An 18,154-nucleotide genomic window follows, 5' to 3' on the forward strand; every position below is an offset into this window, starting at 1 on the left:
TCAGCATGAGCTGTGCAGCAGTGCTGTTCCAGATCACCAGTCCAGCCATCAGCCAGCACCACCACCACCACCACCACCATCATCATCGTCACTAGCACATCTCCTCCAGGGCCACGTCCACTTCTTTTTTGGGCACCTCCAGGGAGGGTGACTCCACCACTGCCCTGGGCAGCCATCTTTCCTCCGGAGTGAGGGTTTGCTGTATTTAAATTATTCTGTGAAACCTTTTTTATTGCTGCATTTCTGCTGCAGCATTAAAATAAATCTGAAAAGCACTCAGGCAGGAAAATTATAACATACTTAGGTTTAGGAAAACCCAGTGTCTGGGGATGGGAAATGCTTGATTCCTTGTTTCCTGAAGTGGAGAATTGATGTCTGCATGTCATATGAAGTTCTGAAAGTGTCCAGGGAAGCTCCTGTTGAGTGTCTGGAGCAGCAGTTGGTGTTGGAAGCACAGGAGAGCAGGAAGGGAGATGAAAATGTGAACAGGACAGAGGTTAGATGGGATGTTGGGAAGAAATTCCCATCTGTGAGGGTGGTGATGCCCTGGCACAGGGTGGAATTCCCAAAGCAGCTGTGGCTGCCCCTGGATCCCTGGCAGTGCCCAAGGCCAGGTTGGACAGGACTTGGAGCAACCTGGGACAGTGGGAGGTGTCCCTGCCATGGCAGGGTGGGATGGGATGAGCTGTAAGTCTGTCCCAAGCCAGGCCATTCCATGGTTTCCCATGTATTTTCCAGCAGCACATTCAGGAGAGTTCTGTCCCTCTGGCTCAGCCCTGCTGGGCCTGTGCTGGTTTTCCTGTGCAATTACTGTTTATAGATGGCTGGAGCTGAAATAACAACGGCACTGCCCATATCAACCCTGGACAGCCCTGCCTGTGCTGGCAGAGCCAGTGCCAGGGTTATCAACTTCCACAGCCTTGGACACCTTCCAGCTGCTTAATTACAGCGCCACACGTGCTGCTGTCTGGACTTTCATTAGTTTATAAACCTAATACAGGATCTTGTGTCTGTGATTAACACTTCATTTTGGCAGGTTGAACATGCTGGCAGAGCACCATTGATTTTGGAAATCTATTCTGTGTTCTTTGGGGGATGTATTTTACACCCTTTTAGTGATTTTTCAATTATCGGTCATTTGAAAGTTGTATTAAAAACATGTTCCAAAGACTTCAGTATAAAGCAAATTGGTAACTGCACTTAGGGTGAAGGCTGTGGATAAAGATAACTTGTCAAGAGGAAATCTTGGAATAATAACCTTCAAGCTAGAGGGAAAGCCTGGAAGAAGGAAAATGTTACACTCGTGTAACAAACTTTATTGTGGTTTATAAAATGCAATGTAAGTACTGTTCAGGTTCATTGGGAAGAATTTTCATGGAAAGAGAGCTCAGGCTGGAGCTGCCCGGGGAGGTTTGGAGTCCCCATGCCTAGAGCTGTCCAGGGAACACCTGGAGGGGGCACCCAGTGCTCTGGGCTGAGGACAAAGTGGGCTTTGGTACAAGTTTGATACAAGTGGGAAGGCTTTTCCACCATCAGTGATTCTGGGATTCCATAGCCCAGCTTATCCCCTGCCTCTGGGGGCTCTCTCCAGCTCTGGGGCTCGCTCAGGGCCGAGCAGGGTGTGGAGCAGCCCTTGGCTGTGCCCAGCAGCCCAGTGGGAGTTGGGCACCCCTGGGCTGGCCCTGCCTCAGTGTGGCTCTGCACAGTGAGAAGAGGAGACGTGCTGGCAGCCTGGAGCGGCATCCGGCCCCTGGTCACCAACCCTGACTCCAAGGACACGCAGTCCATCTCCCGGAACCACGTGGTGACCGTCAGCGACAGCGGCCTCATCACCATTGCAGGTACTGGGACCTCCTCCACACTCCAGCTCGCTGGGCTTCTACAAGGTGTTTCGTACAGAAATCTTCTGTGGTGATTCTTGTAACCAGAAACTGCTCTGTCAGTGGCAGCAGGACTGGCTTGGAGCAAGCCTGGCACCAGTCATGTGGTACGTGAAGTACAGAGAGATGTCTGTAGTGTGCAACAGCTTGACAAGGTAAAAGCCTTGTTAAACCTCTAAAGGGGCTAAATGATGCCTTGGGTTTTAGCTTTTATATTTTATATTTTTTAGAATCTCTGCTGCTCTGTGTGTAACTCTGAAAGTTCATGTTGGGTGTTGGTGAGTTCTCTTCACAGGGGAGTGGGACAAAACAATTCCATCCCAGCTGGAGAATCAGGGACAGCTGGTACCCAAAAATCATCAACAACAGCGAGGGAAAGGGGGCAAGGCAGGGGCTGAGAGTTCATAGCCTGGGGCTGTGGTTGGATAATTGACTCCAAGATGCAGATGAACCAAAACTTACAAAAGTGTAAAACTCGTGACCAGGATTTGATTTGTGTGCAGCCCCAGCCAGGTCCTTGCACTGCCCAAGGTGGATCCCTTCAATAAATTCCTATTTGGTTCCTTTTGCTCTGTCTGGTCTCTGTTCCAGCTCAGCCTTTCCAGACAGCAGTTCCCTTCCTGCTTTTCCCCAGTGACGAGGTGGTGTGTGTTCCCCCAGGTGGGAAGTGGACAACGTACCGTGCCATGGCCCGGGACACCATCGATGCTGCCATCCAGGAGCACAAGCTGCAGGCAGGCTCCTGCCAAACCATGGGGCTGCAGCTGGAGGGGGCTCAGGACTGGAGCCCCACGCTCTACATCAGGCTGGTGCAGGACTATGGACTGGAAAGTGAGGTGAGACCTGGCTTCCTGTGTTGGTGGGGTTTGGTCTTCCCCTAAATCCAACACCACCATAGCTTGGACAAAGGTGAGCCCCATCAGAGCTGGGGCAGGGATAGTTCAGGCAGAAATAAAGTCAGTAATTGTTCATCTTCCCCTTTTTCCTTCCTCCTAATCTTGACTGTTTCCACTGAGTTGCCAGAGTCTGTCACCCCTGGAGAGCCCACGAGCTTGCATCAGCCATGGGCAGGGTGTGGCAGGACAGCTGGGCTCTCAGTGCTGCTGGCACAGACGCAGCAGGGCACTGCTGCTCCAGCCTCCCCCAGCACTGAGTTTGCTCCCACACTGTCACACTCCAGCAGCCCTGGCAGCAGTTTGTTATTGGGCATGAGGGAATGGCCAAGGAAAACGTGTCTTTCATGTGCTTTCAGTGCATGCTGGGTTTGTCCTCCTCTCCGCAGGTAGCTCAGCACCTGGCTTCCACCTATGGGGACAAGGCTTTTGAGGTGGCCAAAATAGCCCAGGTGACAGGGAAGAGGTGGCCTATTGTTGGGAAACGTCTGGTGTCTGAATTCCCTTACATTGAAGCTGAGGTATGTGGGAAAGCCATGTCACTTTCTGTGATTGTGTCCTGGGGATGGGCAGGTGGCTCTGGGAAACATCTCCTTGAGCCCTTCCCTTAGGGGAGGCCAAGGTTTTTTCTGTGCCTGTACCTGGAGCACACCTTATGTATCCATATGTACACATATAATATATTTATGCATAATTAAATATTCATTAGAGCCCATTTTTTTGCTTCTTATACAAACATCTGATCCCAGGTGGGTTCTGCAAAATGTTCCAAGGAACAGGGAGCTTGCCCAGCCCTGTTCTTGGGGTCTGGGGTGCTAAATCAGCATTGTCCTGCTGGCTGTGTCTGTTTGATGTGTGTTGGAATCCTGGATCCTGGGGGTTTGGGCTTTCTGTGCTGTCAGGCACTGACCCCAAAAAACACCACTGCTTTTAACCTGAGGCCTTGGAAGAAGCTTCCAAAATTGAGTGATAAAACTAAAATCACTGGTGTGTAGTTTGAATAGAAGTGTGTAATATCACAACATGAAGGGTTTGGAATTTGGTGTTTTAGAACATAGTAATGGGTAGAAGGCAAGATGGGGGTTTTAAGACAGAAGTTTTCTTTCTTGTTGTCCTTCTTCTTGAGTGTAAGTAGTATTTTTATGATTGGATGAAAAATGCTGCACTGCAGGTCACGAGTATTTGGTCATTGGGTCAAAAATAAAAACAATTTAGGTGTTAGCTTTTAATTGGATAATTAAGCCTTAAAAGACCTTGTAACAAGCAAGATCCGTCACCATTTCTCTATTTTTAGCTCGTTAGCTACAAGTGCTGTAGCACTCACTGTAGCATAGGTAAGAATTAATAAACATCTCAGTCCAAACACAAAATTCCATCTCTCATGCCTTTCATCCTGACCCTGGCAAGGAAAAAAAAGAAGACCCAAAAGTAATAGATGTGCACCAAACAAATGTACAATTTACAAAATTACAATGTATAAAACCTCTTAGCACCTAACCCAGATGCTAAACAGAATCCCCTTGTGTTCAGTCAATCACGTGCCTCCAGTCCAGGGTTCTTGGCTCTGGTACCCCTGGAGCTCTGCTGGGCCCTTCCAGGGCTGATTCAGCCCAGGGCTTTTCCAGATGCCTCACCTCTCCTGCCTGGCTCACCAGAGCTGAAGCCTAGAGGAGCTGGAACAGAGGCTACACAGAGTTAAGAGGAATAAAATGGATATTTGTTGAGGGGCCTTCCAAGGCCACACCCTGGCAGTACCAGTGCCACTGTTGTGGTCCTACCTGGATGGCTCCAAGGTGGAATCAAAAGAGAGCTTGGTCAACAGATCTCACATTTTTGTGGGTTTTAGTCCATTTGCATACAGAAGTCAACTGCCCAGTCAATAGCCTCAGATCATGAAGTTTCATCCTCCTTGCTTGCCCACCCTCTTCTTTTCACATTTGTTGTGAAATGTTGTTTAGGCTTAGGGTCTGAAGTTTGAAGAGATTGTCCTTGAGTCCCCAGCTGGTACTGGACTGTTCTGTCTTCACCACCCAGTGAAAAGATCCCAGTAACCCTTAATATAAAACTAAAAGCTGCATACCCAAGCAGAACAGAAAAACTTGTGAAAAATGAGTTTCAGTTTCCTGGCAGATTTTAAAAAGTTTAATAAAAGACAATAAGAGACAATAAAGCAAAAGGTTACAATGGCTGGGTGCTGGGCATTTGGTCAAGAGCACACCTTAACTCAGAGAACCTTTCTTAAATGCATCAACCTGTTGCATATTCATAGAGCTTCATGCATAATTCAAAATCACCCCCCCAACCTGTAAATCAACATTTTTATTTTTTCCTTGTGGGTCCTTCTTGTCAGTGCACTCCCTGATAACGGACATCATTAAATCCTTTCCCTGGAGTTCTGGTGTTCCCCACCCCAGACAGGATAATCCAATAATGTGAAGAATTTTCTGATTATCTTTTTACCATTCTCTGAGTTAGTTACGTGAACAAAAGCTTTTTACATCACCACATTGTAGTCCAAGAGTAAAATATATATTTATCACGCTACTCAGTTTTCTTAGTAGCAGAGCTAAAAGTAACTCTATCCATTCAGCAAAGTTTTCCAACGTGATACACATAGCATTCATTTGAATATTTGTGAGAAGCCAATATTAAAATGCGCAGTTCCAGCAAAGTGAAGGCAGCTCCCCACCCCACAGGTGGTGTACGGGGTCAAGGAGTACGCCCGCACCGCCGTGGACATCATCTCCCGCCGCACCCGCCTGGCCTTCCTCAACGTGCAGGCTGCTGAGGAGGCACTGCCCAGGGTCGTGGACATCATGGCCAAGGAGCTCAGCTGGTGCGAGCAGAAGAAGAAGGTACGGAGGGCCCTTTCCCTGGAAAAGCAGCACTGGCTGCTTTGTTTTGCTTTAGGAGTGTTAATGATCTGTCCTGATTTAAGGCAAATTTAGGAGAAAATCTTCCCCCGGGAAGCAAACCCAAATGTTTTTTTCCTTAATTGGTTTAGGAGGAAATTTTTTTAGAGAGAAGTGGATAAAAACCTGTTTATTCAACAGGCAAAGCACTGCTCAGCACATAAAAAAAAAAAAAAGAACAGTATCGAACAACAAAACTTCTTGCTGCTTTGAAGAGATGACAAATTCAGAAAGTCTGTCTCCTGTGGGTGCTAGCTTGGCTTAGTTTGTTATCAATCCCTTTGGCACTGGAGAATGTTGCTGCTCAGGCCAGGCCCTGGTGGATTACAGGTGCAAGCTCTTGGTGCTCCTTCTGGGTTTCCAGTCTAGAGTGGGTTCATATAATTTCCAGGAAAAAAAGAAGAAATATTTTCTGGGCAACTTGGTTAAATAGAAAACTCCAAGTGATGTTTTATTCCTGGGAGAATGAGCCACTTGCTGCATTTCATTCTAGGGCTTTTATCAGATGGCTGTGAAATGGGTTGGGGTGGTGGAGGGGAAAGGGAGGATCTGCATCCTGTTGCTCCCCAGCCTTAGGAACGAAAGCAGGCTTGGCATTGCTGTCCTGTTCCTGTCAGTTATTTTGCATTACTGACACCTTTCAACAGATGTGCCTCAGCAGAGGAAGTTCCTCTAACCATAGAAAATCTGCCTGGTGTTGAGCTCCCTGGGTTTTTTTTCTGATTTTGGACAGCTGGGTGAATCGTCACACTAAGATACCAAGTGGGAGAGAAGTGACACGTTGTAGGGCTGGCCTAAAAAGGACATTTCTTCCTGAAAGGGGCAGACAGACTGTGTGTGACTGAAGGTGTGGATGGTCCTGGAAGCATTTACACAGAAATTAGAAGTCTTTACTAGCCTGGACACCTTTTTCCAACAGTAGAAAGTGCCTAAGTTTAACTTTTTGATACTTTTCAGCTGACATCTGCCTAATTTTGGGACCTTAGAAAAGTATTGGTGAAGTAGAAGTACCTAATAATAAAGTATAAAAAAGAAATACTTATGTAAGAACTTGCTGCTGCTCAGATATCCAGGTTTGGTGTTTCCATTGTAGGAACAGCTTGAAGCTGCTAAAACATTTCTGTACTATGAGATGGGCTACAAAGTGAAAACAGATCAATTAACAGACAGCTCTGAGATCAGCCTGGTGCCTTCAGATATTGAGAGGTGAGTGAGGCAGGAGAGCTGCCTGTGCTGCTGTCCCTGCAGCCCTGGCAGCCCTGAGAGCCAGCCCCTCCCAACAGGTACAAGAAGAGGTTCCACATGTTCGACAAGGACAAGAAGGGCTTCATCACCATCCTGGACGTGCAGCGTGTGCTGCAGGTGAGCTGCCCTGTGTGCTCCTGGCCCCTCTGAGCCCCTGGGTGAGGCCCAGGCTGCTGAGCCCCCTCATCCTGTGCTTGTTGTGTGCAGAGCATCAGCGTGCAGATGGATGAGAACACCCTGCACGAGATCCTCAACGAGGTGGATCTCAACAAGAACGGGCAGGTGGAGCTCAACGAGTTCCTGCAGGTAAGGGCTGCACTGCCTTCCAGGGAAGCCTGTTGTTTTAGACTGCAAGCACAGCTCAGGGAATTCCTCCCCTCGCTTGGGGCCGGGTTGGACACCAAGGAAGTGTTACTGTGCTGTTGGTCCAAGGGGCTCGCAGAGCCATCCTCAAGCAGCTTGAAAATTCAGGGTTTGCTTTTTTTTTTCCCAGTCAGACTCAAAGAACGGGTCCAATTTACAAAGTGTGCCCCAGTCCAGAGCTGAATTTGGCATTTTAAGCCCAGAAATGTTGTTTGAATGTATTTAAAATGCTACAGGTGTCCACTGGAAGGCCCGTGGCACAGGTGTGCACTTTATCCACAGCTGTTAGGGGTTGTTATAGAAATGAGTAAAGTAAGAAACTGAAAAAAGAACAACAAAATAACCAAATATTTATAATAACAAATAATAATATAACAATAATAATTATAAACTAAATAACTAGATAATAAACTGAATATTATAAAGAACGAGCTTGTAGTTGGAGTCCATCCAGGTCCTATAACCCATTTTATCTCCTGGATTGGCTAAATTGTCCCAGTCTCACTGAAAAAAAATTACATGCATCTGCTTTTTAGGGGACTTTCAAGCAAACCCGAGGGTGCTCCCTTTGCACATGCAGTTTGTCAGCTGGGTTGGTGTTTGAGGAGTCTTTTTTGGGGTGGTATTTCAGAGCCTGCTGTGACTCCCCTGCCCAGTGGCAATGATGAATGCCAAACAGGAAAGAAATTAATGCTGGGGATTTTGGTCAATGTCAGCCCTTTCTTCACTGTGTCAAGTTAAACAAACAAGATCAAGGCAAAGGAAATGGTAATTGTCTCTCTGGAGATGAGCTGGGGATAAGAGCAGCATTGTTGAATCTAAATGCAGAAAATTTTCACAGGTTGTGTCCAGCATTAGCAAAACGGAGTATTTATTTGCCTAAAATTCAGCAATTGAGCTGAGGAGCTGCAGTGAACTTGGGGGAAGGGGAAAAACCAAACCAAACAAAGCAGGGGGGAAGGAGAACCAATGGCTTTGGGAGTTGATGCTGATCTGTTCAAATGAGAGAACAGCCCAGCTGGGTTCTGGCTGAAAGGGACACCCTTGTACCTGCACTGGAAACCTTTCACTGGGGCAGCCCACTCCATTCTGCAGGGCTCAGTTAGCTGGAGTTTGCTGAGGTGGGTACATTGGCTGAGGAGTTCAAAGAACCAGTAATTAATTGTTGTTCTGTGGGGTTTGGGGGCATTCTGGGATTTTCTGCTAGGCTGACCAGTGTCACCAGGGATTGCCAGCCCTGCAGCACCCCTGTGCAATGCAAAGGCCAGGCAGTGCTGAGGAGCATTTCATGATGGTTTGTGCAGACCTGTGTCCCCCTGTGGCTCTGCAGTGTCCCAGAGCAGCAGGGGTGACACCGCAGGGCTGAGCCCTCTCCTGTGCCTCGCGCTGCTCCAGGGGAGCACTCAGGGCTAGCCAGGAAAGGAGGCACTGAAATGAACTGGGGTTGCAGTGGAAGGAGCAAAATACATTAAATGTTTGTTTAATTTTTTTAATGGATCTGTTAAGTCAGGGCCCAATACTTGGGTGTTTGCTTTCGGAAAACTTTCAAGTAATTGCGTTTCAGCGCAGAACTTGTGCAAGCCCTGGGCAAATATTTGTGGAGGTTTGTGCTAAAAATAGAAAAATAGATCAGGTTGTACCTGGGGGCTGCCTGGCTCTGCAGCTGGGAGCAGAGCAGGGCTGGCCTGGGCCACCTGCACGGTGCTGAGGAGCCCAGTGGGCTGGCACTGAGTGGCCCTGGCAGCCCCTGGTGCTCACAGCGCCCATGGTGTGCTGTAAAGGCAACCACCCCACGTTAAATCAGGAGCAGTCATGGAATGCCAGAATGGTTTGAGTGGGAAGGGACCTCAAAGCCCATTCCATTTCTCTAAAGCACATGGCCCCAAGCTCTGGCAGGCTGGTGGCCTGTTGCATCCCACAAACCTGGGGTTTTGAGCTTTCTGTGCTTTCTGGCACTGACCCCTGGAGAACACTGCTTGTGACCTGAGGCCTTGGAGAAGGCTTCCAAATTTGTGTGATGGTGTTAAAATCACAAGTGTGTAGTGAAATAAAAGTGTGTGATTTCACATGGTGAAGGGTTTGGAATTTGAGGTTTTTATAATACAGTAATAGGTATGGGACAAGATGGAGGAATTTGGGTGGTATCTTTTTCGGGGTTCTGTTTCTGGAATCCAACAGTGGCCCAGGAGGGAGATCCCTGTCTGTGCACAGGCCTGGCCTTCTCCCTGTGGCTCTGGGACTGGGAGAAGGCCACACCACATTTGCACAGGTCCAGCTGCAGGTGTCATGAGCAGCTTTTCCTGGGGGGAGGAGGAAGGTGAAGGATCCCTGCAGTCAGTTGGGAGTAAGAAATTGCATTTGGCAAGTGCAGACTGCTTCCCCAGTGCTCTCTGCAGAGCTGGCTGCAGGTAATTTCATCTCTAATGCTGGCTTTATCCATGGGATAAAAAAGAATTAACTAAAATCTTAGCAGTAGTGTGCTTTCACTGGGAGGAAGCAGAGACCAGCTTCCAGGATTTAAAGGCAAATTAGTTTTAAAAGTCTATAGAGGAATTTGGATTTGAAAGAATTGTGGGAGTCAAGTACAGTGTCTCTCCAGAGAAAGGCATGTGGGTGGAACAGGGCAGGTCTGGGATCAGTGGTGGATCAGGAATCATGAAATCCCTACGTGACGGGGTTTGGGAGGGACCCTAAAGCTCATCTTCAAGCCAGGGCCAGGGACACCTTCCACTTGTTCCAGCCTGGCCTGGGGCACTTCCAGGGATCCGGGGCAGCCGCAGTTTCTCTGGGTAACCTGTGCCCATCCTCGCAGGCAGCAATTCCTTCCTATATGGAAAAAATATCCTGAACCTTCTGTGAGCTGCATCCTTCAGATATTACAGATAACCAAAGAAAGCGTGTGCAGCTGCTGGGTTATCCCACACTCTGAAATGTCATGGAAAACCCCAATGGTGATGGTTGTCTGCCCTGCTTTGGTACCTCCACTCTTCCTGCCAGCCACTCCTGTCCAAAGCAGTCTCTGATATTCCTGGGCAGTATGGACGAGCCTGGAGCTGGGCTCTGAGGTGCATTTGGGTTTGCAGTTTGGGAATTTGGGGGTTTGGGAATTGGGAACTCACTGCTGATCAGTGCTCACTGCTCTGTGCTCACTGCTCTGTGCTCTCTGCTCTGTGCTCACTGCTGTGTGCTCACTGCTCTGTGCTCACTTCTCTGTGCTCACTGCTGTATGCTCACTGCTGTGTGCTCACTGCTGTGTGCTCACTGCTCACTGCTCTGTGCTCACTGCTCTGTGCTCACTGCTGTGTGCTCACTGCTCACTGCTCTGTGCTCACTGCTCTGTGCTCACTGCTGTGTGCTCACTGCTCTGTGCTCACTGCTGTGTGCTCTGTGCTCACTGCTCTGTGCTCTCTGCTTTGTGCTCACTGCTCTGTGCTCACTGCTGTGTGCTCACTGCTTTGTGCTCACTGCTCTGTGCTCACTGCTCTGTGCTCTGTGCTCTCTGCTCTGTGCTCACTGCTCTCTGCTCTGTGCTCACTGCTCTGTGCTCACTTCTCTGTGCTCACTGCTGTGTGCTCACTGCTCTGTGCTCTCTGCTCTGTGCTCTGTGCTCTCTGCTCTGTGCTCACTGCTCTCTGCTCTGTGCTCACTGCTCTGTGCTCACTTCTCTGTGCTCACTGCTGTGTGCTCACTGCTCTGTGCTCTCTGCTCTGTGCTCACTGCTCTCTGCTCTGTGCTCTGTGCTCTGTGCTCACTGCTCTCTGCTCTGTGCTCACTGCTCTGTGCTCTGTGCTCACTGCTGTGTGCTCTCTGCTCTGTGCTCACTGCTCTGTGCTCACTGCTCTGTGCTCTGTGCTCCCTGCTCTGTGCTCTGTGCTCTGTGCTCACTGCTCTGTGCTCTGTGCTCACTGCTCTCTGCTCTGTGCTCACTGCTCACTGCTCTCTGCTCTGTGCTCACTGCTCTGTGCTCTGTGCTCACTGCTGTGTGCTCTCTGCTCTGTGCTCACTGCTCACTGCTCTGTGCTCACTGCTCTGTGCTCACTGCTGTGTGCTCACTGCTCTGTGCTCTCTGCTTTGTGCTCTGTGCTCTCTGCTCTGTGCTCACTGCTCTCTGCTCTGTGCTCACTGCTCTGTGCTCACTTCTCTGTGCTCACTGCTGTGTGCTCTCTGCTCTGTGCTCACTGCTCTGTGCTCTGTGCTCACTGCTGTGTGCTCTCTGCTCTGTGCTCACTGCTCACTGCTCTGTGCTCACTGCTCTGTGCTCACTGCTGTGTGCTCACTGCTCTGTGCTCTCTGCTTTGTGCTCTGTGCTCTCTGCTCTGTGCTCACTGCTCTCTGCTCTGTGCTCACTGCTCTGTGCTCACTTCTCTGTGCTCACTGCTGTGTGCTCTCTGCTCTGTGCTCTCTGCTCTGTGCTCTGTGCTCACTGCTCTCTGCTCTGTGCTCACTGCTCTGTGCTCTGTGCTCACTGCTCTGTGCTCTCTGCTCTGTGCTCACTGCTGTGTGCTCTGTGCTCACTGCTCTGTGCTCTCTGCTCTGTGCTCACTGCTCTGTGCTCTGTGCTCACTGCTCTGTGCTCACTGCTGTGTGCTCACTGCTGTGTGCTCTGTGCTCACTGCTCTGTGCTCACTGCTCTGTGCTCTGTGCTCTGTGCTCACTGCTCTGTGCTCACTGCTCTGTGCTCTCTGCTCTGTGCTCACTGCTCTGTGCTCTCTGCTCTGTGCTCACTGCTCTGTGCTCTGTGCTCACTGCTCTGTGCTCTCTGCTCTGTGCTCACTGCTCTGTGCTCTGTGCTCTCTGCTCTGTGCTCTCTGCTCTGTGCTCACTGCTGTGCGCTCTGTGCTCACTGCTCTCTGCTCTGTGCTCACTGCTCTGTGCTCACTTCTCTGTGCTCACTGCTCTGTGCTCTGTGCTCTCTGCTCTGTGCTCTCTGCTCTGTGCTCACTGCTGTGTGCTCTGTGCTCACTGCTCTCTGCTCTGTGCTCTCTGCTCTGTGCTCACTGCTCTGTGCTCACTGCTCTCTGCTCTGTGCTCTGTGCTCACTGCTCTGTGCTCTGTGCTCACTGCTCTGTGCTCTCTGCTCTGTGCTCACTGCTGTGTGCTCTGTGCTCACTGCTCTGTGCTCTCTGCTCTGTGCTCACTGCTCTGTGCTCTGTGCTCACTGCTCTGTGCTCACTGCTGTGTGCTCACTGCTGTGTGCTCTGTGCTCACTGCTCTGTGCTCACTGCTCTGTGCTCTGTGCTCTCTGCTCTGTGCTCACTGCTCTGTGCTCACTGCTCTGTGCTCTCTGCTCTGTGCTCACTGCTCTGTGCTCACTGCTCTGTGCTCACTGCTCTGTGCTCTCTGCTCTGTGCTCTCTGCTCACTGCTCTGTGCTCTCTGCTCTGTGCTCACTGCTCTGTGCTCACTTCTCTGTGCTCACTGCTGTGTGCTCACTGCTGTGTGCTCTCTGCTCTGTGCTCACTGCTCTGTGCTCACTTCTCTGTGCTCACTGCTGTGTGCTCACTGCTGTGTGCTCTCTGCTCTGTGCTCACTGCTCTGTGCTCACTGCTCTCTGCTCTGTGCTCTGTGCTCACTGCTCTGTGCTCTGTGCTCACTGCTCTGTGCTCACTGCTCTCTGCTCTGTGCTCACTGCTCTGTGCTCTGTGCTCACTGCTCTGTGCTCTCTGCTCTGTCCTCACTGCTGTGTGCTCTGTGCTCTCTGCTCTGTGCTCTCTGCTCTGTGCTCTCTGCTCTGTGCTCTGTGCTCACTGCTCTGTGCTCACTGCTGTGTGCTCACTGCTGTGTGCTCTGTGCTCACTGCTCTGTGCTCACTGCTCTGTGCTCTGTGCTCACTGCTCTGTGCTCACTGCTCTGTGCTCACTGCTCTGTGCTCTGTGCTCTCTGCTCTGTGCTCACTGCTCTGTGCTCTGTGCTCTCTGTTCTGTGCTCACTGCTCTGTGCTCACTGCTCTGTGCTCACTGCTGTGTGCTCTGTGCTCACTGCTCTGTGCTCTCTGCTCTGTGCTCTCTGCTCTGTGCTCACTGCTCTGTGCTCACTGCTGTGTGCTCTGTGCTCACTGCTCTGTGCTCTCTGCTCTGTGCTCACTGCTCTCTGCTCTGTGCTCTCTGCTCTGTGCTCTCTGCTCTGTGCTCACTGCTGTGGCCCTGGCTGACGCTGTGGCCATGTCCCCGTGTCCCCAGCTGATGAGTGCCATCCAGAAGGGCCGTGTGTCTGGCAGCAGGCTGGCCGTGCTGATGAAGAGTGCTGAGGAGAACCTGCGGCGCCGCCAGGCCATCCCCGTGGACCGCAGCGGAGGGGGGCTCTGAGCCCGGGGGCTGCCAGAGCCTTCCAGGGCTCCTGATTCCCCTGGGCAGCTCTCCCAAAAGACTTTGGTGCGTTTGTCGTTGTCTCCTTCATTGATGATCTCCTTACTGCTCCGGGACGTTGGCTGTGGGGTGGGTGGGGTCCTGCAGTGCCAGATGTGCTGGGAGGGGCTCGGCAGGGTCCTGCAGTGCCAGATGTGCTGCCAGGGGCTCGGCAGGGCCCTGCAGGGATTTGGGTGCTCCCTTAGGCACGTCCTGCCTTGGCCATTAGCGTTTGCATTGCCTTCACCTTCAGAGCACACAGTGCTCAGAGTGAATCCCACCCCTTAAACACGCCGAGTTCTGCAAAGGCAAAATCTCAAAGCTGCTTCAGCCTCTTCTGCAAGGAGCAAGAGAGGGAATGCTGTGTTCTGGAGGGGAGAGACCATTCCAAAGGAACACACCTGGCCCGTGATGTGCTGGGGCTGCTGGAGACCTGTCCTGAGCCTCCTGTGGGTCACAGGTTTGCCCTGGTACCCCAGTGGTGCCAGTAACTTGGCCACTCAGAAACAGCAGCTGGAAAACAAAACACCTGGATTAATCATCCGAGGTGGTAATGTAGCTGAAGGCTGGGAACAGCTTCCCTTCTCCCCTGTTAACACAAATAAACTGCCTCTAATAAATGGCATTGGCTGCAGGTGGTGCTTTGTGTAGTGAAATAAAGACAAAAAGTATTTTGTGCTAAAAAGTGCCTCAAGTTTGGGGCAATCCCTGATGCTGTGTAGGATGGGGGAGGCTTTGGTAGCGCAGCAGTCTTAAATGTTAATTTAAAAATGTTCAAACAGTGAAAAACAAAACAAACAACAAAGCATGTGTCTTGCATCCTGCTAACTTTTCTAGGAATAAAAAGCTGGTTTTCAGCAGGTTATATGAAAAAAACAAAGCATGGAGCCCTCACTGGAGCTGTTTGCAGCACTGCTGTACCTGCCTGTTGTCCTCCTGCTGCTGGCTTGGGCTGAGATCAGGTGGGAGATTTGTGCCTGATGCAGAACAAGGCAGGGAAATCTGGTTTACTGCTGGATTTGGCATCTGCTGTATTCCCTGAGCAGAGCAATTTCCACCTCAAACCAAGTCTCACTTCCCAGGCGTCAGAATTTCTGCTGAAGTAAAATTTGATGTATTTAACTGGTATCACCATGTCCACTGATGGAAAATTAACAGGGCAGGAGTGAACAGCAAGGATTCCTTGGATATTTTAACAGGGAAAATGGTTCCAGACACCAATGTTGATGCTGAGGAGTGGTAGGATGTACCCAGTGAGTGCAGATGCTGAGTTTAGCTGCAGAAGCAGAGCTCTTAAAAAAAAAACATTAAACATTCAGGTGTTGAAAAACAGTAGATAGAAAAGGGCAAGACCTACCTAAAGTGAGTTCCTGAAACAGTTCAGATGGTTTTTGCATGTCCAGTTTGTTTTTTGATGCAGATGTTGTTCAGGTTCTGGTTTTGTGCTTCAAGCAGGGGCTGAGGAAGGGTCAGTTGGCACATCTGACACCCCAGGGATGTTTGGATGGACATAGGGGTTTGCTCCTGTGGTCCTGGAGGCTTTTCCTTCTGAGCTGTGTTCCAGAATGTTCAGGTGAAGGATGGAGTGCTTGTGTTTCCAAACCCACAGTAACAGATTTCACACATCCTGCAGAATGGAGGGAAATGAGTGTATAACACACAATAATTTTGGCTCAGTGAGTGAGGGAAGGGCTTCAGGATTCTACTATTTACAAAAGTTTAAGGGAAAAAAAAAAACAAAGTAAAGTCACAAGACCTTTTCCAGACTACGTGAAGAAAAAATATTTCCAATATTGAACAGGTTTTTTGTAAAGAAAAAATATTTTCACTATTGAACAGCTTTTGTACAGTTTAAAGAGAAATTCTCCACTCCTCTCTAGCTGGAATTGTTAAAAGAATAACCTGAATTTACCTGGAAAGCAAGATTTCTGTGTTGTACCCAAAGTACGTTCTCTGTTCTCTCCTTTTGCTAATCTTGCATCTGGAATGTGACTGTGGGGTTGTCCTGGCTCTGTGTGTCCCTGGGCATGGATTTGCTTTGTGTCACCTCCTGCTCCCCTGCAGTGACAGGGACAACTGCATGTGCTCCCCCAGCAGCTGCATCTGCACATGGAAAACTCCCAAGTGTTCATTTATCCAGTTCTGTCTGTTGGCTTTGCTCTTTGGGGGGTTTTATGTGAATGTACTGTGGGAAGAGTTGTGTGATGTCACTGTCTTGCTGTGCTGATCTGGGATGGAAAAGCAGGAATGGGATGATTTTATTTTTTTTTTTTTTTGGTGAAGTGGAAGATTTCTGGCTTTTCTGTGGGTATTTTGTATTTTCAATAACCTGGCCTTGTGGGGAGGGGGGATCCACGCAGTGTCTGGGTGTGTATAAATGTGTGTACAGACACACTGCAGGTTTACACGGGGCACTCAGGTCTGTCAGCAGGTTCCTGTTGCAGCCTGGGCTGTTCAGTGCTGTGTTTGAAGCTGGGTTGTCGTTTTTATAACTGTCCTGGTGTTTTCCTGCCATTATTTATTACCTTTGATATCTGGAATGAGCCGCATGCGTTTATTGAGCAATAAGAGGATGTATTTAATGTGCCTTGTTTTCAACTGAGTCAGGACTGGAAGCATGAATCAATAAAACTGGTTAAGAACACTCCTTTCGCTGGCAGTTTGTTATGTCAGGTGCAAAAATACCTCGGGGTGGCCCTGGAGAAGTTTCTTTGGGAAGGAGGATGAGGGGATGGATGTGTTTGGTGAAGAGATGTCCCCTCTCAGCCCAGAACTGAGTGCTGGGCAGTGTCAGAGTGGGAGTGAGGAGTGAGTGCAGCCCTTGGGGTGCTCCAGGTGAGGAATCCTGCACTGCCCTCCCGGGGATGTTCAGGTGAGGAATCCTGCACTGCCCTCCCGGGGATGCTCCGGTGAGGAATCCTGCACTGCCCTTCCGGGGATGAGGAATCCTGCACTGCCCTCCCGGGGATGTTCAGGTGAGGAATCCTGCACTGCCCTCCCGGGGATGTTCAGGTGAGGAATCCTGCACTGCCCTCCCGGGGATGCTCCAGTGAGGAATCCTGCACTGCTCTCCCGGGGATGCTCCGGTGAGGAATCCTGCACTGCCCTTCCGGGGATGAGGAATCCTGCACTGCCCTCCCGGGGATGTTCAGGTGAGGAATCCTGCACTGCTCTCCCGGGGATGTTCAGGTGAGGAATCCTGCACTGCCCTCCCGGGGATGCTCCAGTGAGGAATCCTGCACTGCTCTCCCGGGGATGCTCAGGTGAGGAATCCTGCACTGCCCTCTTGGGCTGGAGCAGCAGCAGCCCCCAGGGGCTTTGGCTGATATTTCCATTTTCCACCTGGATTTTGGCTGCGGGCTGGGAGCAGTCCCCACACACAGAGGGGTTTGATCCTGACCCAAATCAATACCAGTGAACAGCAGAGGTTTCCCAATCCTTTTGGATCATGCTCCATGCCAGGCAAGCCCGGGCTGTCTTGTGCTGATGAATGTTCTGACAGAACAGATCCATTTTCCCTGACAGGGAATCGGCAGCACTGTGAGCACAATCTTTATAATCTCCAGATTATTTCGTGGGTTAATCTGCACTTGTAGCAGGGATATTGCACAGCTGCCATGGACCTGTGCTGATGCAGGGGCTGTGTACAAGCAGCTCCCTCCACGTGGGACTGAACCAGACCCGAGGGGAACTACAGAGATTATGGATTTCCCCCTAATCCACGGTGTGTAAGTGATAAGGAAAAGAATGTTTGCTGTGATCAGCTTTATTCCATGTATTTTGCAGCACTAGAATTGCCTGGCTTTGCTGCTGGAAGGCACAGCAGTTTTTGGGGCTGGCTTCCTCTGGCGTCTCCCCAGAATGGTCAGAAATTCAGATTTATCACCCCTGGTGTGGCTGTTGCAGCCTGGTTGGAAACATGATGGGGAATATCAAAGCAGAATTAATATTTCAGCGTCAGGGCCTGAGCTGGGTGCTCACATGTCAGGTGGGAGCTGATGCCAGGTGCTGGGGACAAGGCCACCCGTGGGGACATGGCCACCAATGGGGACATGGCCACCAATGGGGACATGGCCACCCGTGGGGACATGGCCATGCTGCTCGGACAGTGCCATGCCCCTGGATGAGCTGTGTTTGGGGTGTCCTGCTTCAGGGTGGGAGTGCCCAGCCCACGCTGTCCCCAGTGTCCCCCAGTGTCCTCCAGTGTTCCCAGTGTTCCCAGTGTCCCCGCAGTGTCGCGGGGGGATGGCCCGGCAGGAGGGGCCCTGGAGCAGCTGCAGGAAGGCAGAGCTGGAATTCTGCTCCGGAGCGAGCTCAGCCTGTGCCGAGCTCGTCCCGGGCACTTGAGCAGGGGCTGCTGCTGAGGATCCCGGCGAGGTGCGGGATGGATTTCACGGCATTGCCCAGCCCCGGGGCCGTGTCTGCCTGTGCTGAGCCCCCCAGCACCTCCGGCGGCTGGGACAGGTACCCGCAGTGCCCAGGTGAGCTGTGCTGAGCTGGGACAGGGATGGATGGGAC

At 50.6% G+C, this 18,154-nt stretch overlaps 1 protein-coding gene across 1 annotated transcript in view; it reads left to right on the forward strand.

Annotated features, from left to right (window-relative positions):
- The window catches only part of GPD2 (glycerol-3-phosphate dehydrogenase 2), a 46,318-nt gene extending 29,826 nt beyond the window's left edge, over positions 1-16,492 (forward strand). The window contains exons 9-17 of the mRNA XM_062498142.1: positions 1,707-1,841; positions 2,541-2,716; positions 3,163-3,294; positions 5,470-5,628; positions 6,779-6,891; positions 6,969-7,047; positions 7,138-7,236; positions 13,472-13,663; positions 15,092-16,492. Of these exons, the coding sequence (XP_062354126.1) occupies positions 1,707-1,841; positions 2,541-2,716; positions 3,163-3,294; positions 5,470-5,628; positions 6,779-6,891; positions 6,969-7,047; positions 7,138-7,236; positions 13,472-13,597 (1,019 nt within the window). The 3' untranslated portion in view covers positions 13,598-13,663; positions 15,092-16,492. The remainder of the gene's footprint in view (positions 1-1,706; positions 1,842-2,540; positions 2,717-3,162; positions 3,295-5,469; positions 5,629-6,778; positions 6,892-6,968; positions 7,048-7,137; positions 7,237-13,471; positions 13,664-15,091) is intronic.
- Positions 16,493-18,154: the final 1,662 nt, after the last annotated feature.

The sequence above is a fragment of the Cinclus cinclus genome, chromosome 9, assembly GCF_963662255.1.
Source record: "Cinclus cinclus chromosome 9, bCinCin1.1, whole genome shotgun sequence".
Taxonomy (NCBI): Eukaryota; Metazoa; Chordata; class Aves; order Passeriformes; family Cinclidae; genus Cinclus; species Cinclus cinclus.